Source organism: Palaemon carinicauda, chromosome 13, assembly GCF_036898095.1.
Source record: "Palaemon carinicauda isolate YSFRI2023 chromosome 13, ASM3689809v2, whole genome shotgun sequence".
NCBI lineage: Eukaryota > Metazoa > Arthropoda > Malacostraca > Decapoda > Palaemonidae > Palaemon > Palaemon carinicauda.
Genome location: NC_090737.1, coordinates 35,799,378 through 35,826,877, shown reverse-complemented (window position 1 = coordinate 35,826,877; position 27,500 = coordinate 35,799,378). Strand labels below are relative to the sequence as shown.

Genomic DNA, 27,500 nt, shown 5'->3' with positions numbered 1-27,500 from the left:
AAACCACAGGATGTTTTAAATACAAATTAATGTAAACGTTTTTTTAAAAAAAGTTTGTGAGATATTTTCACTATAAAAACAATATCAATGGAAGTTGGAGCATGGATATTGTTTGAATAAAATGTATTAAAATTTTGTAACCTGCATTTATTTTATCTAAGGTTTTATTTTATATTATATTTACAGGGGAGTGCATTGGTTCCCAAAATTGAGCCAGATCTCCTACTTAAAGTAGAAGAAGACGAAGACGAATACTGTATTATTGTGGAGTCGTTCTCTGTGGTGATCATCATTTAACGTTGTTAACTTATTGCCAAGTCGTGACAAGTTAATTGTTGAAATTGTGCTTGCGAGAAGTTGAATGCAAGATCATCAGTGGAAAATAAAGACAATCGAAGACCGTCTTATAGAGGAGATCAGATAAATCGGGACAAAACTAGGCCTATTCGTATTTCGAGAAGTGATTGATTCAGCCTACATGGACCTTGGCCTCCCATGTGGTGATGAGCGTTATTATCTCATTAAGGTAAGAACTACTGTAGCTTTTTCTTATAATTTTACAAATTTCAGACCTAGAGGTAATTTTATTATTGGTGAGATAAACAAAGCCATATTCATAAAAAAAAAAAAAAAAACGGGTAATAGTTTACAACGCCACGCTCTCCATTTACTCCAAAATAATGCAATCCTGCAGTTTTCATCTTCTTGCACAGTAATTAGATGGTTATTTAAACTATGGGAAAGCAATAATTAGCAAGATATGTTGAGGAAGGGGGAAGGGGTGTAGCCTAAACTTACAGTGTCAGCTAGCAGATGATTTTTTCATATATCGATATATTTGCCTTACCTTATATAGTATGATTTTAATGAATTTGACCATTTCTGTATATGACTAGTTTTAGAGATGCATGACACCCCTAAAGAACACAACAATAATGGTGTTCCATAGATTAAAGTCCTGGTTTTTAGAAGGGGGAGTAGGCCTACAATAAATGTGTAAAATAAGGGACACTGTCTAACCGAACCACACCCATGTTTAACTTGACCAAATTCATTTTTAATCTAACCACACCTACTTCTCCTAACCTAACCACATCTACCTCACATAAACTAGGAGCCTTCGCAAAGAGTCAGGGTTTTATTATAGTTATGTACAGAAAAAGCTTTTCTACTATAAGACAGGTGTTTCATGTAGTAAAACGTCTGTTTTCTTTAAAAATGACACTTTCACTGCATATAAAATCTTGATTATCTAAGAAATAATAATCAATGGGATTAGCATGCGCAGCTCAGCATTACTACTTGCCAGTACATAAGTGCTTGATGTTTTTCTTTTTCCGCAAGCGAAGCGAGCGCACGGTCGAGCATAGACCATTAGATTTCTAAAATATCTCCCTGTTCCTAGACAATCTAACTGGTTTTTGGTTTATATGCTGTTGAAATGGAGGTCAAATTCAGTGAAATCATATTAATTACTATAGTAGAGAGAAAAACTATTTTTTCCGTTCACAATGTTGTTCCCTCGTCTCTTCACCACTATCTTGGACCCTTCCTCCCTTATTTAACCTCTCATACAATGAGAGAACAAGTGAAATAAGGGATATTGTCTAACACAATATAGATATCTTGCATCTTGTTTTCTTGGAGATTTCATCCAGACCAATGTCTACTGGTGGTGGGGATGGAATTATCCTAATCTAGTTTTCTTGAAAGGGATAGCGTATATAGGTTAGGATAAGGTTTCCGTAAATATTAACAATAGCACCGCCTAGATTTACGATGATACCAATTCAAAACTTCCGACAGTGTTTAGTCAGCCGTCCGTCAACGTGGTTTCGATATTCCGCAGTACTAGACTAAAATCCTCTTAATATTTTGCATAAAATTTTGATTATTCGCAGAATCTCAGGCTTCTTTGCACTGTACCTGGCCTTCATGCCATTTCCCTTCCGGCACAATGCCACTTCTCTGGCGGACGCTCTCATTCTCCCAGCATCTCCCATAAGTGTTTGTCAAGCAACAAGTGTCAAGTTACGTAAAATTTTTCTGTACTATATAGTAGTACAGTATGTATAAATGTACTCCTCATGTTCAATGCTGAATGCTACCACTGCAAATTAAGGATTGCATCATGTGTCACGAGAGTGCAGTGTGTAGAACTTTGTAAATGGTAAGTGGTGTTGCACAGAACTGTATTATCATTTTTAATCCTATTTCTTACTGTGTAATGTAATACTGTACATTCATTGAAAAAGAACTACTAACAATGTTTCTACAGTAGGCTACAGTACTGTAGGCCTATATGAAATACAGTCGGCCTTTGGTCTTTGACGATTTGGTCATTTGCAATACAGAGAACCATATAACCTATTAAATAAAATTACCAATTCTCAGTTTCGGGATAAGTACTCTTGTGCGGAGCAAACAATTTCAAACTGCTGCTTTGCACCCGGCATGCCTCCCGCTGTTTCTGCACGGCACAATATCGCATCTCTTGCTGACTTGGCCTCACACTCCCATCGTCTGTCCTCTGTGCCAGCATCACTTTAACTTACTTTGTAAATAGTACATTTTGTATGTACTGTACAGTAGTGATTTGTGCTGTAAATACCGTTTTTAAATATTAAACTTAGCTGGTGAATATATAATAGCTGACGTCTCCGACGGCCCGACAGATCCAAAAACTCGCGAGCGATCGCCGTGAAGGTTGCGGGTGTGCCCACCAGCGCCGACTATCGGCCAGATACCGCATATACTTGTCAACCACTCCAGTTCTTCTCTGTCGGTCTTGCCGACAAGTTGGTTCCGCTCGCTGTTGACATCGAGTTTTTCTACCGAATTGGTGAAGTACTTTGTTTTGGTTGTTTTATTGGCGTTCGCTGTGTTGGTGTGTTTCTTCAATAAAACTCTTGAAACCCTTTTTTTGGCTTGTGTTTCTTGTTGATGAATTTGGCTTTGACTTGGATTTTCTTTGGTTGTTCAAAATGGCTGACCCTTCTCCTGTTTATCGCAAGTGTGCGAGAGAATGTAACAAACATCTTCCCAAGGCCTCTATCGACAATCATACTGTTTGTTCTAATTGCCGGGGTAAATCCTGCCAATTAGGAGATCGGTGTGAGGAGTGCATGGTCTTGTCGGAATTCGAATGGCTTGAGTATGAAAAATATACTCGTAAGCTCGAAAGAGATAGGGTGAGGAGAAGCTCCTCTAGATCTTTGGAATTTTCCTCCTCCCATGCCCCTGAACCTAATCCTTCCCCTGTAGTGGTTGTTCCTGAATCCCCTGCTAGCACTCATGAACCGTCTATGCGGGATATGTTTTTAGCGATTCAAGCTTTAGGCGAGAAAGTTGAGTCCTTAGCCTCGGACCGTAACCAGTTAATGTCCGATGTAAAGTTGTTGAAAAGTGGTAAAGCAGAAAATCTAAGTGATAAAGTGATAAGTGCGCAAAATGTGTTTAGTGTTGCGACCGAGGGTTCGTCTGTTCGTGCTTGTCGCTCCCCTAGTCTGAGACCTCTTTCAGGCTCCCATGCACCAGGGAGAAGTAATGTCGTAGGACTTAAGGGGGCGAGAGGTGTAAACCAGCGTACAGACGTTCCCTCTTTGGTATCAGACGTTTCTCGTCAAGAACGTCCTTACCATAAGACGGGTGAGACTAAGTTCTCCTCGTCCTCTGACGACTTATCGCATAAGAAACCTTGGCGCAAGGTATCTAGGCCCTTAAAGCGAAAGTCAGTCCCTTCAGGACAGGTCCAGTGTCCTGGCTGTAGCCATTGGGACAGCTCTGACCACTTGCAGTCATCGGATGGCTGTTCGCCTGTTAAGCGAAAGCGTAACACGGAGTCCGAGGGTCTCGGTAGAGGCAATGTTTTGCCAGCGCAGACGTTACCGACGTCACGGCCCGTTCCAACTCCCGTTGACCCGAAGTGGGTTGTCCTGCGGGACATGCAATCTAAGCTTTCTTCTCTTATGGAAGATTATGAGCATGGACAGGTTCACGATGATCCTTTGCTTGCGGTTCGCCAGTGCGATGAACGTGACTCTGGCCTTCAGCCGCCTAAACGAGCGTTTTCTCGTCCGTTTGATGTTAGTACTAACGTTTCTAGTGCTTTGAAACGCGATGCTAGTCGTGTTCCTCGTCTTTCACGTCAGTCACGTGACGTGGAACCCCCCTTGCTACAGTCTCGGACTGACGTTCAGCAGCTGCCACCGCAGTCCCGCACTGACGTTCGCCGACCAACTCCGGTGCCTCGCCGTGACGTTGAGCGTCTGTCACCGCAGTCGGAAGTTGTTTTGCCTGCTCAGACCCTGCAGTCAATGCAGTCTCGACGTGATGTCGAGCGACATTCAACTCAAACTGTTGTTGCTTGTCAGTCACAAGACTTTCAGTCTTTTCAGCCGCGGCGTGACGTTGTTTCCTCAGCTGTTGCTGCTGCTCCGTTGCTTGTTGACATTGCCTGTCAAGCGTTGCCTCCTAGACATGTCTCTCCGTATCACGAGACTCGGCAGTTGTCGGACGAAGTTCCGTCGGATGAGGAAGTCGCTGATCCCCTTCCAACTGATATGCCTTTGGGGACTTTTTCAGATGGAGAGGAGCCTAAAGTTGCTCAGCCCTCTCTTGATTTTAAAAAGATCATGCTGATTTTTAAGGAACTTTTTCCTGACCATTTTGTGACTGCTGCTCCTCGTTCGCCTCCGTCAGAGTTCACGCTAGGCCTAGCTGCTTCGACGCCATCATTTACTAAGCTAGTGCTCTCTCGCTCTTCTAAGAGAGCTTTGCGTTTACTAGGCGACTGGTTGATGACCAGGAGGAGTTTGGGGAAGACAGCCTTTGCTTTTCCCCCTTTTAAACTGGCTTCTCGAGCGAGCGTCTGGTATGACACGGGAGAAGTTCTCGGCTTGGGAGTTCCTGCCTCTGCCCAGGGAGACTTCTCAAGCCTCGTAGACTCCCCGTCGTCTGGCCATGAGACGCTCAAAAGTTAGCTGGTCCTCTTCGGACCTTGATCATCTCCTCAAAGGGGTCTTTAGGGCCTTTGAAGTTTTTAACTTTTTGGATTGGTCGCTGGGAGCCTTGAGCAGGAAGATCTCTTCAGCCGACCGTGATGTATCTGTACAAATTATGTCCTGCATGGAAAAGCTATCCGTGATGGCTCTAATGAGCTCGCTGCTACGTTTACGGCAGGAGTCCTTAAGAAGAGGGAGACTCTTTGTTCGTTCCTGTCTGCAGGAGTAACTCCCTGTCAAAGGTCGGAGCTACTCTTTGCGCCGTTATCATCTGCCTTATTCCCACAGCAGTTGATTAAGGATATCGCAGCGTCGCTAGTACAAAAGGATACCCATGACTTGATGGCTACGTCAGCGCGTAAGGCTGCTCCTTCTTCATCCTCTTATGTCGTTAGGCCTAAGTTCGATACTCCAGCGACGAGGTTTATCCCGCCCTTTCGTGGCAGAGCTCCCAGTAAGGGAGGCGCTCGTGCCGATAGTAAGAGAGGTAAGAGGAGAGGATCTAAGTCCTCCCGTGGCAGAGTCTGACTGCCCACGTCCTCAGACAGCGGTAGGGGCCAGATTAACCAACTTCTGGCAGGCCTGGGAGAAGAGGGGTGCAGACCGGGAGTCTGTTTTGTTGCTAAAGGAGGGGTACAAAATACCTTTTGTACGGAGACCTCCTCTGGTAAAAGTCCCTATAGACCTCTCTCCCAGGTTTCGAGAGGAGTCAAAGAGACAGGCACTACAGCTACAGGTGTCTCAGTTGCTAGAGAAGGGAGCGGTGGTGAAAGTCTCGGACCTTCAATCACCGGGGTTTTACAACCGTCTCTTCCTAGTTCCAAAGCATACAGGAGGTTGGAGGCCGGTGCTGGATGTCAGTGCTCTCAACGTTTTTGTTGTCAAAACAAAATTTACGATGGAGACCACCAAGTCCGTCCTAGCAGCAGTCAGAGAGGGAGACTGGATGGTCTCTCTCGACCTGCAGGATGCGTACTTCCACATTCCTATACACCCAGATTCTCAACCGTATCTGAGGTTTGTATACAGGAATGTGGTGTACCAATACTGAGCACTGTGCTTCGGCCTCAGCCCTGCTCCTCTTGTTTTTACGAGGCTCATGAGAAATGTAGCAAAATTTCTACATTTGTCGGGGATTCGAGCCTCCCTGTACCTGGACGACTGGCTGCTCAGAGCGTCGTCCCGTCATCGCTGTCTGCAGGACCTTCAATGGACGTTGGATCTTGCAAAGGAGTTGGGCCTATTGGTAAACATAGAGAAGTCTCAGCTGACTCCCTCCCAAACGATTCTCTATTTGGGGATGGAGATACAGAGTCTAGCTTTTCGGGCTTTTCCGTCTGCCACCAGGATAGAGCAAGCCTTGCTCAAAGTCCGTCTCATGCTAGAGAAAGACCTTTGCTCTGTGAGAAGTTGGATGAGCCTCCTAGGGACGCTATCATCCCTGGAACAGTTTATCTCTCTAGGGAGACTTCACCTTCGCCCTCTCCAGTTCCATTTAGACTCCCATTGGAACAAGAACAAAACTTTGGAGGCGGTCTCGATCCCGATCTCCGAACCAGTCAAGACTTGCCTGAGCTGGTGGGACAGCAATATACGTCTTCGAGAAGGTCTGTCCCTAGCAGTCAAGAACCCAAACCACGTGTTATTTTCAGACGCGTCGGATTTGGGTTGGGGAGCGAGTCTGGACAGTCTGGAATGTTCGGGTCTTTGGACGACAGAGCAGAGAAGCCTTCACATCAACTGCAAGGAGCTGTTGGCTGTTCACTTAGCTCTGACAAGTTTCGAGAGTCTTCTTCGAAACAAGGTGGTAGAAGTGAATGCGGACAACACCACGGCCTTGGCGTATATCTCCAAGCAAGGAGGCACTCACTCCCACGCTCTGTTCGTCATCGCAAGGGACCTCCTCATCTGGTCAAAAGATCGAGGGATCTCACTATTGACGAGGTTCGTCCAAGGGAAATTGAACGTCTTGGCGGACTGTCTCAGTCGGAAGGGTCAGGTGATCCCTACAGAATGGACCCTCCACAAGGATGTGTGCAAGAGTCTTTGGATGACTTGGGGTCAGCCCACCATAGACCTCTTTGCAACCTCACTGACCAAAAGGCTCCCAACCTATTGCTCTCCAGTCCCAGATCCAGAGGCGGCCCACATAGATGCCTTTCTGTTGGACTGGTCTCACCTGGACGCTTACGCATTTCCGCCGTTCAAGATCGTCAACAAGGTGTTACAGAAGTTCGCCTCTCACGAAGGGACAAGGTTGACGTTGGTTGCCCCCCTCTGGCCCGCGAGAGAGTGGTTCACAGAGGTACTTCAATGGCTGGTAGACGTCCCAAGGAGTCTGCCCTTACGGATGGATCTCTTACGGCAACCGCACGTAAGGAGACTTCATCAAAGCCTCCCCGCGCTTCGTCTGACTGCCTTCAGACTATCTAAAGACTCTCAAAAGCTCGAGGCTTTTCGAAGGAGGCAGCCAGAGCGATCGCGAGGGCTAGGAGATCATCTACTATCAAGGTCTACCAGTCGAAGTGGGAGGTATTTAGAGAGTGGTGCAAGTCCTCCTCTATTTCCTCTTCCAGTACCTCTGTAGCGCAAATTGCGGACTTTCTCCTGCATCTGAGAAATGTTCGCTCCCTCTCTGCTCCCACCATTAAAGGCTACAGGAGCATGTTGGCCTCTGTTTTCAGACATAGAGGCTTGGATCTGTCAAATAACAAAGATCTCCAAGACCTCCTTAAGTCTTTCGAGACCTCTAAGGAGCGTCGTATGTCAACTCCTGCTTGGAACTTGGACGTGGTCCTGCAGTTCCTGATGTCAGACAGGTTTGAGCCATTACATTCAGCCTCCCTGAAGGATCTCACCCTCAAGACACTCTTTTTTGTGAGCTTGGCTACAGCTAAAAGGGTCAGTGAGATCCATGCCTTTAGTAATAACATCGGCTTCTCTACGAATAAAGCTATATGTTCTCTTCAGCTTGGATTTTTGGCCAAGAACGAACTGCCTTCTCGTCCTTGGCCTAAATCCTTTGAAATACCTAGTCTGTCAGAAATCGTAGGAAATGAAGTTGAAAGAGTGCTGTGCCCCGTGAAAGCTCTCAAGTTTTACTTAGCTCGAACTAAACCTATACGAGGTGGTTCTGAGGCCTTATGGTGCTCCGTTAAGAAGCCCTCATTGCCCATGTCTAAAAATGCGTTATCGTACTTTATTAGATTTTTAATCTGGGAAGCACATTCTCATTTAAATGAGAAAGATCGTTGTTTGCTTAAGGTCAAGACTCACGAAGTGAGAGCAATAGCGACTTCGGTGGCTTTTAAGCAAAACAGATCTCTTCGAAGTATTATGGACGCGACCTTTAGGAGGAGCAAGTCAGTGTTCGCTTCATTTTACTTAAAAGACGTCCAGACTCTTTATGAGGACTGCTACACCCTGGGTCCATTCGTTGCAGCGAGTGCAGTAGTGGGTGAGGGTTCTACCACTACATTCCCTTAATCCCAATATCCTTTTAATCTTCTCTTGAAATGTTTTTTAATCTTGTCTTGGGTTGTTTGGAAGACTAGGAAGTCTTTCGCATCCTTTTTTGATTTGGCGGGTGGTCAAATGTTGTTTCTTGAGAGCGCCCAGATTAAGGGTATTGATGAGGTCCTGTTATAGGGGTGTTCGCCCTGGATATAACAGCTCCTGGAAGTCTTTCAGCATCCTGGAAGGATGGCTGGGCTTCGTGAGGAAAGTGGACTAATGAGGCAGAGTAATCATCAGAGTCAGCTTCCTTACCAGGTACCTATACCTATACTTAAGTTGGTTTTTTATGAAAGTTTGTCAAAAAACTCTTGAGCATATACGCCTTTATTGTATTAATACTGGTCTCTACCCACCACCATGGGTGTGAATCAGCTATTATATATTCACCGGCTAAGTTTAATATTTAAAAATGATATTTTCCTTATAAAATAAATTTTTGAATATACTTACCCGGTGAATATATAAATTAAAGGCCCTCCCTTCCTCCCCGATAGAGACCCAGCGGACTGAGAAGAACTGGAGTGGTTGACAAGTATATGCGGTATCTGGCCGATAGTCGGCGCTGGTGGGCACACCCCAACCTTCACGGCGATCGCTCGCGAGTTTTTGGATCTGTCGGGCCGTCGGAGACGTCAGCTATTATATATTCACCGGGTAAGTATATTCAAAAATTTATTTTATAAGGAAAATATCATAGTTTTAAAAAATGTATTATGCAAAAGAGACAACACCCCAAGAGTTGCATCATTCTTCATGACATGGGACTGTATAGAACCTTGTACAAAGTGATTAGTGGAGTTTGTACTGTTACTTTTACTCATTGCTTTCATTGTTAATATTAATGTGAAAGTAATGTTATTTTAACTACAGTACTGTATACAAAATACTGTACTTTACAATACAGTACAATAATGTAGGTATAGGCTTCATGTATGGCAAGATGGAACGGTATGAGTCGACCTGCCAAAAACAGTGATCACTTACTCGTGATATGTTGTGTTACCTTAGCTAATTAAACTGTACTATAAAGATAGTACTGTACACATATTACAGTAATATACACTGCAGTATCAGCGAGTGTTATTTGATAGGAATAACAGTACTTTGTTGTTTCAGAATTTACAGTATATATAATTGCGGCAGTGACTCGTGTTCTTTGTACAGTAGTCTTACCGAGTACTGTACAGTTATGTAAAGTTACTGAAGTGTGTTCATATAGTAATTCAATACTTTTACAGGAATAGAATTCATGTAACAACATTATAGTGCTGTACAGTGGGTTACCTAGTGTATTAGTCAACTATGCATAGGCAATACGCAGTGAGTTACTAGGCTATGAGTAGACCCACCTTAGGTCAGCCAGCATTCGCAGATTTTCAATTGTCGCGCTTGTCTCCGTTACCTAATCTCAGCAAAGACCAAGAGCCAACCGTACCATACTATATGTTGATACATGCTACGTATTAGGTGATGAGCTGGTAGGGTTTTGAGGTGACCTTAAGACAGCGATCACTTACAAGTGATGTATCGTCTCACCTTAGCTAAAGGTATGCTTTAATGATAGTACAGTACATATACAGTATTAAAGTAATATACACTACAGTATCAGTGAGTGTTGGTAAATAAGAACTACAGTGTTATGTTGTTACTTATATGTAGGGTGGCATGGTGACGATTCAACTGTCATTACAGTAGTCGGATTACCTTGTACTGAATCTATGTCATACATGAAAATGTAAAATTACAGTTGTAAAGTGATGTAAACAGCAATACTGTGATAGAAATTTCGTGAAAACAATGTAGTATAGTACAGCGAGTTATTTACGGTCTTGTTTGACCGCTTATATGCAGTGGTTATTTTTGTGGTGGTTATGAGACGATTTGTCCTCAGGCATCAATAATACACAGTTCTTCGCTCGTTGTGGGCTTCTCGGTACAGTACTTAACCCCTGCGATAACAGGGGTTGATTCCTTGTAACTGTCTTAAAGATGTTTCCATTCAAATTTCAAAATAATAATTGTTCCGTAACCGAAATACAAACCACACTATTTACATTGGGTTTACCTTTTAGCGCAGCTGAAATGGCGAGCCATTAGAATTTAACGAGGGTGTATTACCCCCGCGCTAGGTAGGGGAGTGGTAGCTAGCTACCCCTCCCCCCCCCCTCACACACAGATGAATGCTCACTTTCACTTTTGGCTCGGACTGCGACAGACGTCTCTGTCTTGGTCCTCTCTTGGCAGCCATTGTTTGTTTTGTCTTTACTTAATCGCTTACTTTTCTTTTCTCAATATATATGTAAACATGTTTTCATGTTTGTATATATATTTGAGTATAGAAATCAGCAAGTTTCCTTTTCAGAGTTGTGTGTGTAGTGTACGATATCTACGTGGAGTCCACGGCAGTTAGGCCACCACGGCGTAATTTTATGGGTTGCGATCGAGTTTGACTTCAGTCTTTCTCTCTCTCTCTCTCTCTCTCTTGAGGTCGTTCACCCTTTTTCTACGTGTTACTACGCCCTTGTAGCTTCCTTTCCGTGTGGGGGGGTTGCTACGCCACACGTTTATCTCAATTAGTTTATGAATCTAATTGTAGCTGTTAATTTTTCAGCTTGTAGAACGATTCCTTTCGGGGTTTTCGTTCTTTCTTTAGTGTTCATTCATTTTTAAATTACGTAATTACATAGTTTCATAATTATAATTGTTATAATTCTGTTTTGGTTACAGCTCTCCTTCCGTGAGTGTAAGTGGTTGTGAGGGCACGTGCCTGTTGTGTAATTCTTGTTTCCTTTCCCTCGGGATTCCTCTTCGGAGCCTTCCCGGGGGAATGAATGTGTACTAATGATTTTTGTTTTATCTTTTTACAGTTACCGATCTAGTTCGTTTCTGTAATATGGCAACGGTGTGAGCTGTCTTGTTGAGGCCTGGGGATTCGGCTGTTGCTGCCTCCCCCCTTGTATTTTCATCAGGGGCGTGTCTCCTTCTACTGGAAGTACTCCCGTGACGATTGACAGCTCTCCAGTTCATTTTAGAACTCTCAGGAGGCTTGCCTCCTTGGGCGGGTAACTTTCCTTCCGAGGGAAGTTTTTCCTGTCCAGGCTTGAGTTTTTCCCCTTTTGGGGGTTTCTTCTCTTGCCTTTTTTTTTTTCGTGCGACTAAGCTCTTGGTGCTGAGCGGTCGCACCTGCAGTTTCGCTCAAGGGGCTGGGCAACTGCAGGAGCCCCTCTTCGGAGGATTGCTCCTTTTAGGTAACTGGCAGACCAGTCTCTTCTACGAAGTGTTTCTCTTTTGTTCGCGAGAGAGTACACTCATAGAGACTCCTCTTCGGAGGATTCTTCTGCTGCTGTTGCTGTTGGCCTCCTTCGCCGTAATGCTCACCGTCCGCCTCGTCGTAAGGGCCTCTCATCTCCCTATAAGGGTGCTAAGAGGTGCCTTTTTGAAAATCCGTATGCAGCCTTCAACTCCTCCTTCTTGATCTTCCACCTGGTGCAGATAAACAGCAGTTTGACCTCGTCTTCCGACGGGCAACGGTCTTCCCGACGTACAACGGTCTTCCCGACGGAGTCTCCCGGCGGACAGACAACGTTCTTCCGACGGACATCAGTCTCCCGACGGACAACGATCCCTTCGGGGCAAAGGGTTGCCTCCCACGGGGGTTCTTCCCTTGCGTGTCAGGGTTCCCCTGCGCGCCCGTCTGCTGTGTTCTCTCCTGCTCAGTGTTAGCGCACAGGCGCTCTCCTGCTCCTGCTCAGTGTTAGAGCACAGGCGCTCTCCTGCTCATCAACGCTTTCCTGATCGCTAGCGCTCTCCTGTTCGCCAGCGCTCTCCTGTTCGCCAGCGCTCTCCTGTTCGCCAGCGCTCTCCTGTTCGTCAGCGCTCTCCTGTTCATCAGCGCTCTCATGATGATCATCTCTGCTGTTCCTGTTGGTTCCTGTTACACGCCCTGTACGCCCACGTTCTCCCTCGCGATCTAGAACTTCGGTTCAGGTCTGGGTCAAGGACTCTTCTTCTACGCACAGGCTTCCACGCGTTGCCTTCTGCTCGCCAGCGATCACCAGCTCGCCAGCGACCTTAGACGCGTCAACGTTCACCTGCTCGTCAGCGATCTCCTACGCGTCAACGATTGCCATCGATCTGCCACGCGTGTCAGTTCCCCTGACCACCATCAGTAGCGATCTAGCGCTCGCCCGCTGTGGACCACGATCTCCGGTAGCTTAGTCTTGCCGTAGATCTTACTCCTGCTCGCCAGCGCTCACCTTTACTTCTGTCCTTAAGTGGGCCAGCTTTCTTCAATCGCCAGCGCACATCTGCGCGCCATTTTTTGCCACGCACCAATGGGCGCCAACGGTTTTCTGACCGTCTAGGATCGCCTGATTAACAGCTTGCTTCAGCGCTCACCTTCCTGATGCACCTGCGCGCCTTCTGTTAGCGCGATGCGCGCCCTCTGTTAGTGCGATGCGCGCTAACCCTCACTAGTCTCTCTCGCGTTGGCAATCGCCTACGCGCCCGCGCGATTCTTCACCTGCGCGCTAGCGTTTTGTTAACGCACCACAGCTCGCCAACGGCGCCATCGCTTGCCGACGAGCCATCGCTTGCCAACGCGCCTTCACTTGCCTACGGGCTATCGCGCCAGAACGCGCCATCGCTCGTCAACTCGCCATCGCCCGCCTACGCGTCATTGGTCTCCCGACCGCCTGTGCTCACCCGCGCGCCCACGTGCCCGCGCGACCGCACGCCCACGTGCCCGCACGCCTACGCTCAGGCGCGACCGCGCACATGCTCTCCAATATTCGCCCGCGCGCGAACCGACGGTATTCTATCGCGCGGACAGACGGGGTTCCGTCGCGCGGACGGACGGGGTTCCGTCGCGCGGACGGACGGGGTTCCGTCGCGCGGACGGACGGGGTTCCGTCGCGCGGACGGACGGGGTTCCGTCGCGCGGACGGACGGGGTTCCGTCGCGCGGACGGACGGGGTTCCGTCGCGCGGACGGACGGGGTTCCGTCGCGCGGACGGACGGGGTTCCGTCGCGCGGACGGACGGGGTTCCGTCGCGCGGACGGACGGGGTTCCGTCGCGCGGACGGACGGGGTTCCGTCGCGCGGACGGACGGGGTTCCGTCGCGCGGACGGACGGGGTTCCGTCGCGCGGACGGACGGGGTTCCGTCGCGCGGACGGACGGGGTTCCGTCGCGCGGACGGAGGGGGTTCCGTCGCGCGGACGGAGGGGGTTCCGTCGCGCGGACCGACGGGGTTCCGTCGCGCGGACCGACGGGGTTCCGTCGCGCGGACCGACGGGGTTCCGTCGCGCGGACGGACGGGGTTCCGTCGCGCGGACGGACGGGGTTCCGTCGCGCGGACGGACGGGGTTCCGTCGCGCGGACGGACGGGGTTCCGTCGCGCGGACGGACGGGGTTCCGTCGCGCGGAACCCCGCGACGGGGTTCCGTCGCGCGGGCCGACGGGGTTCCGTCGCGCGGGCCGACGGGGTTCCGTCGCGCGGGCCGACGGGGTTCCGTCGCGCGGGCCGACGGGGTTCCGTCGCGCGGGCCGACGGGGTTCCGTCGCGCGGGCCGACGGGGTTCCGTCGCGCGGGCCGACGGGGTTCCGTCGCGCGGGCCGACGGGGTTCCGTCGCGCGGGCCGACGGGGTTCCGTCGCGCGGGCCGACGGGGTTCCGTCGCGCGGGCCGACGGGGTTCCGTCGCGCGGGCCGACGGGGTTCCGTCGCGCGGGCCGACGGGGTTCCGTCGCGCGGGCCGACGGGGTTCCGTCGCGCGGGCCGACGGGGTTCCGTCGCGCGGGCCGACGGGGTTCCGTCGCGCGGGCCGACGGGGTTCCGTCGCGCGGGCCGACGGGGTTCCGTCGCGCGGGCCGACGGGGTTCCGTCGCGCGGGCCGACGGGGTTCCGTCGCGCGGGCCGACGGGGTTCCGTCGCGCGGGCCGACGGGGTTCCGTCGCGCGGGCCGACGGGGTTCCGTCGCGCGGGCCGACGGGGTTCCGTCGCGCGGGCCGACGGGGTTCCGTCGCGCGGGCCGACGGGGTTCCGTCGCGCGGGCCGACGGGGTTCCGTCGCGCGGGCCGACGGTGTTTCTTCGCGCTAACGTCGACTTAATTCTTGCAGTATCCATCGCTCGCCTATGGGTTATCGCTCGCCGGCCACCAGCTCTCGCCCTTCCTACCTCGCTCGCCCTCCTTCTGCGCTCCTTTTCTCACCTTCGTTTGCGTTCCTGCGTGCCCGCGCATGGGCGCTTCCACGTTCGCCCACGCGCAAATCATTGATTTACCGTCGCGCGAGCTCCAGGGTGATTGCGACCGCGATTCCCATTGGGGTTTTCGCAGCATGGCCAGCCTGGCGAGTCTTCTGGAGCGTATTTCCAGAACACGGCCTCACCCCGTAAACGCAGAGCATGGCACATGCAAGAATAAGAAGAATCTTCAGGGAGGTCTGAGCAACATTCTTCTTTCCAGAACCTGGGTTGGCCCATCCCCGTCATTCCCTGGAAGGGTTTTTGGCGGGGGGCTTTCCTTTCGAGATTTCTTCATCGGCCAAGGGGGGACTGTTTACCCCTTCCTCTTCTCCATCTCGTGAAAGGGGCTTACCAGGTCCTTTCCCTCCTTGGTTACGGCCCGAGGTTTGGTTCAAGGAAGCTACAGGAAGGTCATGGGTACTTTCCTCCTCTCGGGCTCAAGCACTTTGGCGTTTCGTCGTCAAGTATCGAACTTGCGGGCAAGCTCGATGTTGGACCATCTGGATGCAATGACCGAGGGCTTCCTTTCGGGTGTCTCATCCTTGGATGTCGACAACCTCAGACACCCTTCCATCCTTGAGAAGAGTTTGTTTGTGCCCAAGAACAGAGACATAGACAGCGGCTGTGCGGAGGAAGTCGACTTCCGTTTTCACTCCTCCAAGGCGCTTTCTTCCAGACCCTTTAGGGCTCCAGCGCCTCTTTCTTTCAGCCACGTCGGCCTAAGTTATGGGACCGGCTACGACAACTGAGACAAGGTGTCCAATTGCAGTTCCCTCCTGTCAGGAACAGATGGCACGGGAGGCTCTCCCGGGGGGGGGGGGGGGGGGGCATAGTCCTAGAGGGAGCGGTAGAGTTCACGAACTCTAGGATTGGCACCCCCCCCCTTGCAGGTTTCACGCTGGGAGGATGCCTAAGGTTACTCATCCGGATGACAGCTTCCCGATGCCCATTCCTGCACGATCTCTGTGATCAGCCAAGGATATCGCGCCTGCCGTCTCTGTCAGCGAATTCAGTGTCTCTGAACCTCTATGCCATAGGGTCGGCAAGAGTTTGCCCGTTTGGGCAGAATGATCCATGCCTTAGGAGAAGGTCCTCCATAGGATCATCGACGGCTTCACCCCCGCCTTCTTCAGTCGATCCTTTCTTATAGGAAGTATCTGAGACGGGAGTTCCGTAGTCGACCTCTCAGCCCTGATCAAGTTTGTCGAACAAACTTCGTCCAGCGTGGAACAGCAGAATCGATCAGACTGGTAACGAGGCGACAGGACTCCTTAGGCCCTGGATCGGAAGGACGGGTATTTTCAGTTTCCATTCCATCCATGTTCCAGGAAGCTCGTGGAATTCAGCTTAGACTGCAGGTATTCCTGCTTAAGATGCAGTGGGGCGATCCCGCTGTGACATCGCAGGTTTTTTTCCCCAGAGAACTCTCCCTGCTTTCTTCATGGCCACTCAGGTGCAGGCTTCCTCCTCCTTCGCCTTTTGGAGGTCTGGTCAACTCTGGTAGGTCGGGTTCGACCTTCTTCAGCGCCGGGACAAGCTTCCGGATGCTTACCATGAGTGGGGGTTCATGGTATTTTGCTAGGAGCCTTCTCTTCTTCGGCCTCATCATCTGGAGTATCTAGCCATGATATTGAGTCAACGGCCTTACCACGTTGGAAACCCCGCTTCTCGTCCGGCCAGCAGAGGTTATGCAACGTCCGTTCTGGTCGATACTTGGATGGGTGACCACCTGGGGACGCCAGATTCTGTTGCCACCTCCTCCGAGCCTTCCCTTCAGTTGACTGTGGCAAGGCTGAGGAGAGTCGCAGTACCTGTTCTCAGTCAAGCAGAGCTTTAAGCCCTACCTTGGAATGTTTCCTAGTTCTCTTTTCCTCATTGACCCGTCTATAGTTCCGAACGGTCGCCTCAGGATAAGTTCCATATGGGGCGGTCCAAGTTCCGGTGGTTTCAAAGCAACGATTAACCGGACTTTCTGGCTCCTATGGGACCAGCGAAACGATTAGACCTGCAATGGGTGTTGACCTATGGAACCTCTTGATGGGAGTGGATATTCTCGTCCTTTCCCCACATTTTTTATGCTGTTCTCGGACTCGTCAAAGAAAAGTGGGTGGGGGGGGGCATGATCCGGCCCAGGCCTATGGTCAGGACCTGAAGGATACCTCTCCATCATTCAGGCAGGCTTAGGGGCCGTAGTCTGGCCCCTCTACAGATCCTACAGCTCCTGACGAGTCGCTCCGTGCGCGTCGACTTCATGATTCTGGCGTGTTCCAACCAGCAGGGGACTCATTTTCACCCCTCCACATCTTGCAGTAGAGATACCGAGATGATTGAGATACTCTCAATACCACCATCGGCTCTCTCATTCCAGGCAGAGGAATGTTCTCTCCGACTATCCGAGCAGAGCCTCGTAGAGAGAGTGTACCTGGGGGTCTTTGGCCTTGAGTAACCAGCAAGTCCTGGTCTGGGGGACCTGATCGCGACAGCTTGGAACCTCAAGCTTCCGCTGTTCTTCCCCCCAGTCTCAGACCCCGAGACTCTGGCAAGATGCATTCCGGTGATGGTGGGACAACATCGACGCCTGCGTCTTCCCTCCTTTGTTGTCTGTTGAGAATGGGTCTCAACAAGACCAGGTTGTCTGTCAACCTTTCAATGGCCCTGAGAGCTCCACTGGGACTATGCGCAGAACGTTTTCCGGACCCTCTGCTTTCCCGGGACGGAACTCCCGGGGGAGCTTCTCCCACGGCACAGGCTACTCAAACAACCACACTGCAACATCTTTCACAAGCCGGGGCGTCGCTTCGGCTTCATGCCTGGAGACACTACGTCTCCTCCTCAAGAAGAGACAACCCGCTACAGTCGCGGGACGGAGGTCGCGTCATCTGCGATAGTCTTCCGCAGGGGTCTTCCAGGCAAAGTGAAGAGTCTTCGGTGGTTGGTGTCGTGGGAGATATACCTCTTCCCTTGAGGCCTCTTCTCCAGCAATAACGATCTTATTGCCTTTCGGCGGGAGGAAACTCCTTTCCGCTCTCGGCAATGAAGCCTGTCGCTCAGCCTTTCCCTGACCTTCAGGCTTAAAGGAATAACTTTTTCCTTCCCGCTGGACCTTTCCTCGCTCATGCGAAGCTGCGAACGTCCCTGCCCTAGTCGGAGTGAGACCTACAACTTGGAGCATGGCTCGGACTTTTTAGTCCCTTAAGAGATCTTCTCAAGACCCTTTACGTTAGGCCTCTAATCGTATTCCGTCTTGGGTCTCCTGCTCACTCTGGCCGCGGCCAGTGTGTAAGCAATCTTCTTGGTCTCGTACGACTCCACCCTTTCTAAGGAATGGGGGAAGGCAACATTCAGGTTTGCTCCTGAGTTGTTGGCTAGACTCAGAATCTTTGGGTCCCGGCCCTTCGGTCCAATTCCTTCAAGATTTCGAGTCACCATTCTGTATCTGATGTCCCAAGACTTTCTCTTTCTTGCCAGTAAAGGAATCGAGAGGTTAGCTTTGGGAACAGCTGCAGTTTGTCCTCAGTTGCAGCCGGTTTGGGAGCACCAGAAGGACACGGGGGAGGGTCACCAGTATACCTCTTCAGCTTGGACTCAAGGACATTCATCTCGACCTGTCTCCAGACCCTCCCCCGTCACGTCGCCCTACAGCACGATGTCGGATACATCGCAACGTCCCTCGCCTTCGAGTAATACTACTCTGTGACGCAGGTGCTACAAGCTGGAGTCTGGAAGCGTCTAATGACCTTCGCAGCCCGCTTCCTGCAGGGCGTGACCCACAGGAGTTTCGATACGTTTTCTATCGCTCTGTGGTGGCTACACAACAGCTGGTCTAACCTCAGGCTCCTTTTTGGACAGGTAGCAGAAGGTTGAGGGCATTGTTATCAGGTTTTAGTCTGCATGAACGAAAGAATTATGTCTGGCCCTTACTTCTTTCTTCATCATCCCCTCTACGGGGAAGCAGCATCCTGGTCTCTGCATAGCTGACCTCGAACCTCTGCAGGTAAACCATGCTTCCTTGTGTTCCGAGTATTGAGTCAATACTGTCGCGTCCCCCATACCCTGACGAGGTGGTATTGGGAACGTCCTAACCCAGAGTTCCTTCTGGAACTCCAGGTCAACTGCCTAGGACGGGTCACACTTCTTCCTTCACACACAAGCTTATGTAGGCCACACGGTTCCGCCACACGGTTCCTTGCGGAGCAAGGAACTTGTGAGGTGCAGGGACTCCTTTTCTCGAGTGCGACTCACTCGGATTCTGAGTCCCCGGGTAAAGCCAAAGCCAGTATGGCTGAGGACTTTCCATCCTACCTAAGGGGTAAGTCACCCAATGTAAATAGCGTGGTTTGTATTTCGGTTACGGAACAAATGACAAATTCAAAGATAATTTGTATTTTTCCTAACCATACAAACCTTAGCTATTTACACATATTTGCCCGCCAGCCCTGTCCCCCAAGACAAGTCCTACCTCTAAGTGAAAGTGAGCTTCACCGGTGTGTGAGGGGGGGGAGGGGTAGCTAGCTACCACTCCCCTACCCCCCCGCTAACTAGCGCGGGGGTAATACACCCTCGTTAAATTCTAATGGCTCGCCATTTCAGCTACGCTAAAAGGTAAACCCAATGTAAATAGCTAAGGTTTGTATGGTTAGGAAAAATACAAATTATCTTCGAATTTGTCATTTTTGACATGGCAGAAGGCCCTGAGTGGTCATTTGGACATAACAGAAGGCACTATTTGGTAATTTTGACATGACAGAAGGCCCTGATTGATCATTTGGACATGACAGAAGGCACTATTTGGTCATTTGGACATGATTGCTCATAGCATAGAGGTTCTAGTGCTAAGGAAAAAGGGCTAACTAAAAATATTTTTAAGGGAAACTGTATGTTTCCGACTAAAGTTACATACTGTAGAGTATAAGAAAGAGATTCTGAGAAAAGTGTCGAGGATATGAATACTTGTTTTTTCTTATATCTAGACGGTGTTATTCTTATAACAATGTTTCTTCCTCGAGGCCAAGATTCACTGTTCCTTTATTGTCTTGAATAATATACTCCAAGGTTAGATAAGTATTTATGATTTCACAAGCATGAGAGCTGAATGTTAGTAATCAAGTCATTTAAGCATAGATGTCAAATAACATGGTATGTGAAAAAATACTTTGTTTTCCATCCCTCTCGATATTTCAGTTATACAGTATTACATACTCTATGGGCAAAGTAGTTAGTGGAATGGGTAATATTACAGTTTAAACCAAGGGAGGGTATAGAATTATGTTTTATCATTTTGGACTTCTTGTTCTGAATAATGTGAAGGTACAGTAATTTGGTTGAGCTAATTACATAGTAGCTGATTTTAAGATATTGTTGGGGGTAACCTGGGACTATGTCTCCTGAGTAAGTAGATAAGGATGATTCAGTGCCTTAGGTTAGGTTAGGTGGGTGTGATTAATCTTTGCATCCCTTGATTTTGCTTTTTCTGTGTTTTCTCCCATAAGAAAACCCTGCATTCCCACTTACCAACTGTTTTGTAAATATTAAGAGTAACACAGCCTGCATGTATGATACATGTACAGTATTCGTATCCTCTTGACGCTCTTCTTGCCAAATCCCTATATGTGTAACTTTTGTCCCAAGTCAAAATAGGCTTAAATTTAAATAATTTTCATTGATTTTTTTGTATTTGTTTGGATTTTTTTTGCATAACGAGGCTTTATTATAATGTATTGTATTTCACAGGCATGCTGTTTTGTAAACTGAGCTACATCCAATGCACTGGAGGACAGCCATCGCTTTCCTGGCTGGTGGTGAGTGTTCGAACTATTATTATTAGTATTACCACATTTACATTGCCTGTTTACTGGGATTTTAAATCTACCATTATTTATCAACAAATTTTGTCTCTTGTTTACCTGGACTTTATATCTATAATTATTTATCAACAAAATTTGTCTCTGTTTACCGGGATTTTATGATATATACAATGATTTATCAACAAATTTCGTCTCTTGTTTATCGGGATTTTATATCTACAATTATTTACAATTATTTCTCAAAATTCGTCTCTAGTTTACTGGGATTTTTGTATCAATAATTATTCATCAACAAAATTCGTATCGGTTTACCGGGAATTACAGTATATGAGATCTATAATTATCAACAAATTTCGTCCCTTGTTTACCGGGATTTTATGTCGACAATTATTTATCAACACAATTCGTCTCTTGTTTACTGGGATTTTATATCTAGAATTATTTCCCAACAATATTCGTCTCTTGTTTACCAGGATTTTATATCCACAATTATTTATCAACAAATTTTGTCTCTTGTTTACCGTGATTTTATATTCACAATTATTTATCAACATGATTCGTCTCTTGTTTATCGGGATTTCATATCCACAATTATTTATCAACATGATTCGTCTCTTGTTTATCGGGATTTCATATCCACAATTATTTATCAACAAATTTCGTCTCTTGTTTACCGGGATTTTATATCCACAATTATTTATCAACAAATTTCGTCTCTTGTTTACCGGGATTTTATATCCACAATTATTTATCAACAAATTTCGTCGCTTGTTTACCGGGATTTTATATCCACAATTATTTATCAACAAATTTCGTCGCTTGTTTACCGGGATTTTATATCCACAATTATTTATCAACAAATTTCGTCGCTTGTTTACCGGGATTTTATATCCACAATTATTTATCAACAAATTTCGTCGCTTGTTTACCGGGATTTTATATCCACAATTATTTATCAACAAATTTCGTCGCTTGTTTACCGGGATTTTATATCCACAATTATTTATCAACAAAATTCGTCTCTTATTTACCAGGATTTTATATCCACAATTATTTTTCAATAAATTTCGTCTCTGTTTACCGGGATTTTATATCCACAATTATTTATCAACAAAATTCGTCTCTTGTTTACCGGGATTTTATATCTACAATTATTTTTCAATAAATTTCGTCTGTTTACCGGGATTTTATATCTACAATTATTTATCAACAAAATTTGTTTCTTGTAATGATGTGTGTGTTCAAAATATTGTTTTTTTTATTATTTCTTAGTTATTCGTATAATTTCACAGCTATTCGAATATGATACGCACGTAGTGTAAATATGTTTGGCAGAACATTGCATAAAACCTCCATCTATTATTTTCAACATTTTTCAAGAATGATATAGCGTGTCGGCGGTAACATTTAAAGGTTTAAAATTAGTTTAAATTTTTGGGTCAGTTATCCACCAGTACTATCTATCTATCTATCTATATATATATATATGTGTGTGTGTGTGTGTGTATTTTTATATATATATGTATATACAGTATATAATATATATATACATATATATATATATATATATATATATATTTATATATATATATTTATATATTATACATATAATGTATACATATATATATATATATATATATATATATATATATATATATATATATATATATATATACAGTGAGCCCTCGTTTATCGCGGTAGATAGGTTTCAGACCCGACCGCGATAGGTGAAAATCCGCGAACTAGTGACACCATATTTACGTATTTATTTAACATGTATATTCAGACTTTTAAAACCTTCCCTTGTACGTAGTACTGTTAACAAACTACCCTTTAATGTACAGAACACTTAATGCATGTACTACAGTACCCTAAACTACAACAGGCACAAATATTAAAGGTGATTTTATATCATGCGTTTCCTAAACACGCCAAAAAGCACGATAAAAAATGGCAACCAATGTTTTGTTTACGTTTATCTCTGATCATAATGAAGAAACAAACGCATTTACACATCTGTGTATAGGTTAGTTTTTGCATCGATTATATTGATTATTCAGTACAGTATGTTGATTTTGTTATTACCAATGTTTTACCTAATTTTTCTTAGGACTTCCAAATGAAATGTTTTTCTTTATGACGCCGCCTGAAACGACATCGTCATAAAGTACGCTCAGTAAACAACCACGCTCAGTAAACAAACGAAGGCATTTAACGCGCATGATGAAAGTGATAAATAATGATATTACAGTAAAAGATTTTAGAAAATATGTGATTACAAATATTATTTACTGTATCTATATAAAATCATACAGTACATACGTAGCAAAGCAGGAAAACAATTTACGAGAGAGAGAGAGAGAGAGAGAGAGAGAGAGAGAGAGAGAGAGAGAGAGAGAGAGAGAGAGAGGAGTTGTTTTACGTACGTACAGTAAATGTAAATTTTAAACCTAAAAATATGATAGGTTATAACATGTATATTCAGACTTTTAAAACCTTCCCTTTAACTTAATGCATACTAAACTAAAACAGGCACAAATATTATAATGTTAGAATATTAAAGTAAAAAATAAAGATTGTTACTGTACTCACCACGAAAGAAGTTGAAGAAAAACTTGAATGATGATGGCGATGAATTTGCTGTACAGTAGAAATGATGATGATGAAGCTGATGATGTCTTTTACTGTGCAGCCAATGATAGTATTTTACGTCTCTTCAGACGGAGGTGTCTTTTCCTGGGACACCTCTTCAACTTCTTCCTGAGACACTTTTTTGCGAGGCTGGAAGAACATTGTGATCGGAAGTTGCTGCCGCTGTTTCTTTTTTCGCTCGAAGAGCATCCTGTAGGGAGTCATGTCGTCATCGATCTTGTTGCAGAATTGCATAGACCGAACCATATCCTCGTCCCACTCTTGCAACATTTCTTTCAACTCCTTCGCATGGTTGCAAAACTTGGCAAGCCGTTCTAATGTTAAGCCCGTTTCTTCGACATTTTCTTGGGTCTCTTCCTGCGTTTCACTGTCTTCTTCACTGGCCGATTTCGTCAGGTCTTCTAGGTCTGCGTCAGTTAGCGGCTGGGAATGGCAGTCCAACAACTCGTCGACGTCTTCAGTCGTCATGTCGCCAAACCCGTCACCTCCAATTATCGCAGCCAGCTGCACAGATTTGCGTATTGCAGAGTGTTGAATTTCAGACGGTGTAAATCCCTCGTCGTCGTAAACAATCTGGGGCCACAACTTCTTCCAGCTCGCATTAACGGTTGCAGGTTTCATTTCTTGCAGTGCCTTCTGAATGTTCTGCAGGCACATGGCTATTGTGTACTTCCGCCAGTACGCCTTCAAATTGAAATTTTCATCTTCATCTTCTTGGGCAGCATATACACACGCAACGAGGTCCGCCAAGGTATTCTTCGTGTAGAGGGCCTTGAACGCCCTGATAACCCCCTGGTCCCTCAGTTGAATTAATGACGTGGTGTTGGGTGGCAGGAACTCAACCTGAATGCCCTCATGCGACAGGTCAGTTGCGTTTCCACCAGCGTTATCCATAAGGAGAAGGATCTTAAATGGCAAGCCCTTCTCTACGAGATATTTGCTGACTTGCGGGATAAAACACTGGTGGAACCAGTTGGAGGTCAGCATCTTCGTAATCCATGCTTTTTGATTATGTATCCAGTACACGGGAAGGAGATTCTTATTTTTATTTTTCAAAGCGCGAGGATTTTTCGACTTGTAAATAAGCCCCGGCTTTAGCAAAAATCCAGCAGCATTGCCACACATCACGAGGGTTACGCGATCTTTGAACGCTTTAAAGCCAGAGGCTTTGGCTTCTTTGAACAGGAAAGTTCGCGACGGCATTCTCTTCCAAAACAAGCCGGTCTCATCCATATTAAACACTTGTTCCGGCTTGTATCCACCTTCAGCGATAATGTTCTTGAACGTCTCGTTCGCGTAAGTTTCAGCAGCGGCAGTGTCAGCGGAAGCAGCCTCGCCATGCAGTGAAACGCTTTTCAGGCCGAACCATTCTTTGCTGGCGGAAAAACGTTGTTTCTGAGGCTGGGAATCAGTGGATGTCCCTGGTTGAGGTTCATCTACATCATCTTCTTCTTCAGCATGGTCACCATTGTCGTCTTGAGGTTCCTTTGCCGCAAAATTCTCATACAAGCTCAAAGCCTTGGTTCGGATGGTGTTCGTATCCAAGGCTATGTTCTTCTTCCGGCAGTCGGCAATCCAGACTGCTAAAGCACCTTCCATGCATACAATCGTTTTATTACGCGTGGTAATGACTCGCTTCGCTGATCTGCTAAAGGTGATGGTAGCCGTCTTTCTAATGTTCGGCTCGTCCTTCTTGATGTAGCGAACGGTGGATTCGTTCACTCCAAAATGGCGGGCTGCGGCCGCGTAACTTCTGCCTTCTTTTAACATATCGAGAAGCGTCACCTTCTCAGCAATCGTCATCATCCTTCGGTGGCGTTTAGGCTCACTACCAGCCTTAGCAGAAGCAGAATGCTTGGGAGCCATTGTACAGTAGGGGTTAAACAGAAAGTTCAACAAAAAGTTCAACTTAAATCAGTCACGCACAGCACAGATTAAAGTTCACAATAACGTAGCAGCATCTACACGGCGAGAGAGCGGTGAATGAAGTGGCCGCGAAAAGATGCTGGAGGTTGGAGAAGTGGTCAAAAGACCAATCACAGGCTAGATTACAAAACTTTGGTTCTGATTTGTCATCTATCAGCGCTTGAACCAATCACAATCCGTCTTATATGCTACGTAGTAGTTACCAATTCAAATACAAGGTACCCTACGTATACAGTACAGCTTTACGTACGCTATTTTACGCTTGTTTTGTTGTAGGATATGTACGCTTATTCGAGATGTGATTTTTGCAACAGAATATTATTGGATGCAGTACTACGTACGTATACATACAAAAGATTCATGAAAAAGATGCACATCCATTACATTTGTAGTACAGTAGTAGCCATCAGCAGCCTTACACCATTCTGATACGGTATGACTGCATCTGATTTGCGTTTCATGTTCGATTTAATTTTACTACGTACTGTATACTGAATTATCGCATGATCACATTCTCTTTTCGTATTTTATTTCTTTCTGTACTGAATTATATGTCATATGTAATGCAATGAACCAGCAGTAAGAGCAGATATTACTAATTACAGTATTAATGGAATTACAGGTAACGAAATATCGTATTTGGGGTCTTCATATATCGCGGTATTTTCGAAATTTCCGGAAAATCCGCGATATGTTTATATATATGAGTTATGAAAAAAATCCGCGAAGTGGTGAATCCGCAATGGTCGAACCGCGAAGTAGCGAGGGCTCACTGTATATATATATATATATATATATATATATATATATATATATATATATATATATATATATATATATGTGTGTGTGTGTATGCATATATACATGTATATATACATATATATATATATATATATATGTATATATATATATATTTTTTTTAAACGACCCACGTCTCCCCTGGCAACTCAATAGCCAATGCAGCAGGAAGCTAAAATTATGATTGCTTATCGACTTATTTTTGATGAGGTTTGCCTGAATATTTTTTTTTTCTATTCAGCCAGGATTTTTTCAAACAATAGAACAAAAGAAAGCTGTGGAAGGTGATTTTTTTTCATTCAGCTTTTGTCTTAAAGCAAACCGTTAGCGGTTAACCGCTCTAGTGACGCTGTTACAGTTGGTTATTGCTTTTGTGCCTCTTGCGTTATCTTCGACAGTGAGTGGCCAAGCATTCATATTTTCAAGATGCATTCTTGCTTTTGGACAAGCTCCTGTTGCCACTCAACTCTCTCTCTCTCTCTCTCTCTCTCTCTCTCTCTCTCTCTCTCTCTCTCTCAAGAATTAGTTAGACATGATCATAAAAGCTCTTAACAAACGAATTCGCTCTATCCAAAAGCAAATGGAGTAGCCACGGATAAAGTAAAAAGTCTTTTTGACATTCAAAAGCCTTGTATCTCTCTCTCTCTCTCTCTCTCTCTCTCTCTCTCTCTCATGAAGTGAACAGTAACGGTAAACTAATTCAAGAGTAAGTTAGAGAAGATCATAAAATCTCTAAACTTATAAACTAATTCTCTCTCTCTCTCTCTCTCTCTCTCTCTCTCTCTCTCTCTCTCTCTCGGATGTAGTTAACAGTAACACGGTAAACAAATTCAAGAATAAGTTAGACAAGATCATATAAAACTCTCTAAACGTTCTAAATGATTGAACATGTTCCATTTTTATGAAACGTATTTCATTCTTATGAAACGCGTTTCATTCTTATGAAACGTGTTTCATTCTTATGAAACGTGTTTCATTCTTATGAAACGCGTTTAATTTTTTATGAAACGCGTTTAATTTTTTATGAAACGTGTTTCATTCTTATGAAACGTGTTTCATTCTTATGAAACGTGTTTCATTCTTATGAAACGTGTTTCATTCTTATGAAACGTGTTTCATTCTTATGAAACGTGTTTCATTCTTATGAAACGTGTTTCATTCGTATGAAACGAGTTTCATTCGTATGAAACGTGTTTCATTCGTATGAAACGTGTTTCATTCTTATGAAACGTGTTTCATTCTTATGAAACGTGTTTCATTTTTATGAAACTTTTTTTTCTTTTTATGAAACGTGTTTCATTTTTATGAAACTTTTTTTTCTTTTCATGAAACGTGTTTCATTTTTATGAAACTTTTTTTTCTTTTTATGAAACGTGTTTCATTAAGGCTTCTCTTACACGATCGACGTTTTCTTGAGATTCTTCAGATGTTCCTGGTCCTCTTCCCTCTATCCCAACACTGTTCTTTTCTTCATGAATTTCTTTGGGATCTGTTTCATACTTTGTTCTTTTTTTTTATTTTAGTTTCGCGGAGTCTTGTGTATCTTTTTTTTTTTT

General features: G+C 45.9%; 1 protein-coding gene across 1 annotated transcript in view; it reads left to right on the top strand.

Moving 5' to 3' along the window:
• Positions 1-247: 247 nt before the first annotated feature.
• The window catches only part of LOC137652281 (rifampicin phosphotransferase-like), a 455,498-nt gene continuing 428,245 nt past the window's right edge, over positions 248-27,500 (top strand). The window contains exons 1-2 of the mRNA XM_068385577.1: positions 248-526; positions 20,495-20,562. Of these exons, the coding sequence (XP_068241678.1) occupies positions 20,526-20,562 (37 nt within the window). The 5' untranslated portion in view covers positions 248-526; positions 20,495-20,525. The remainder of the gene's footprint in view (positions 527-20,494; positions 20,563-27,500) is intronic.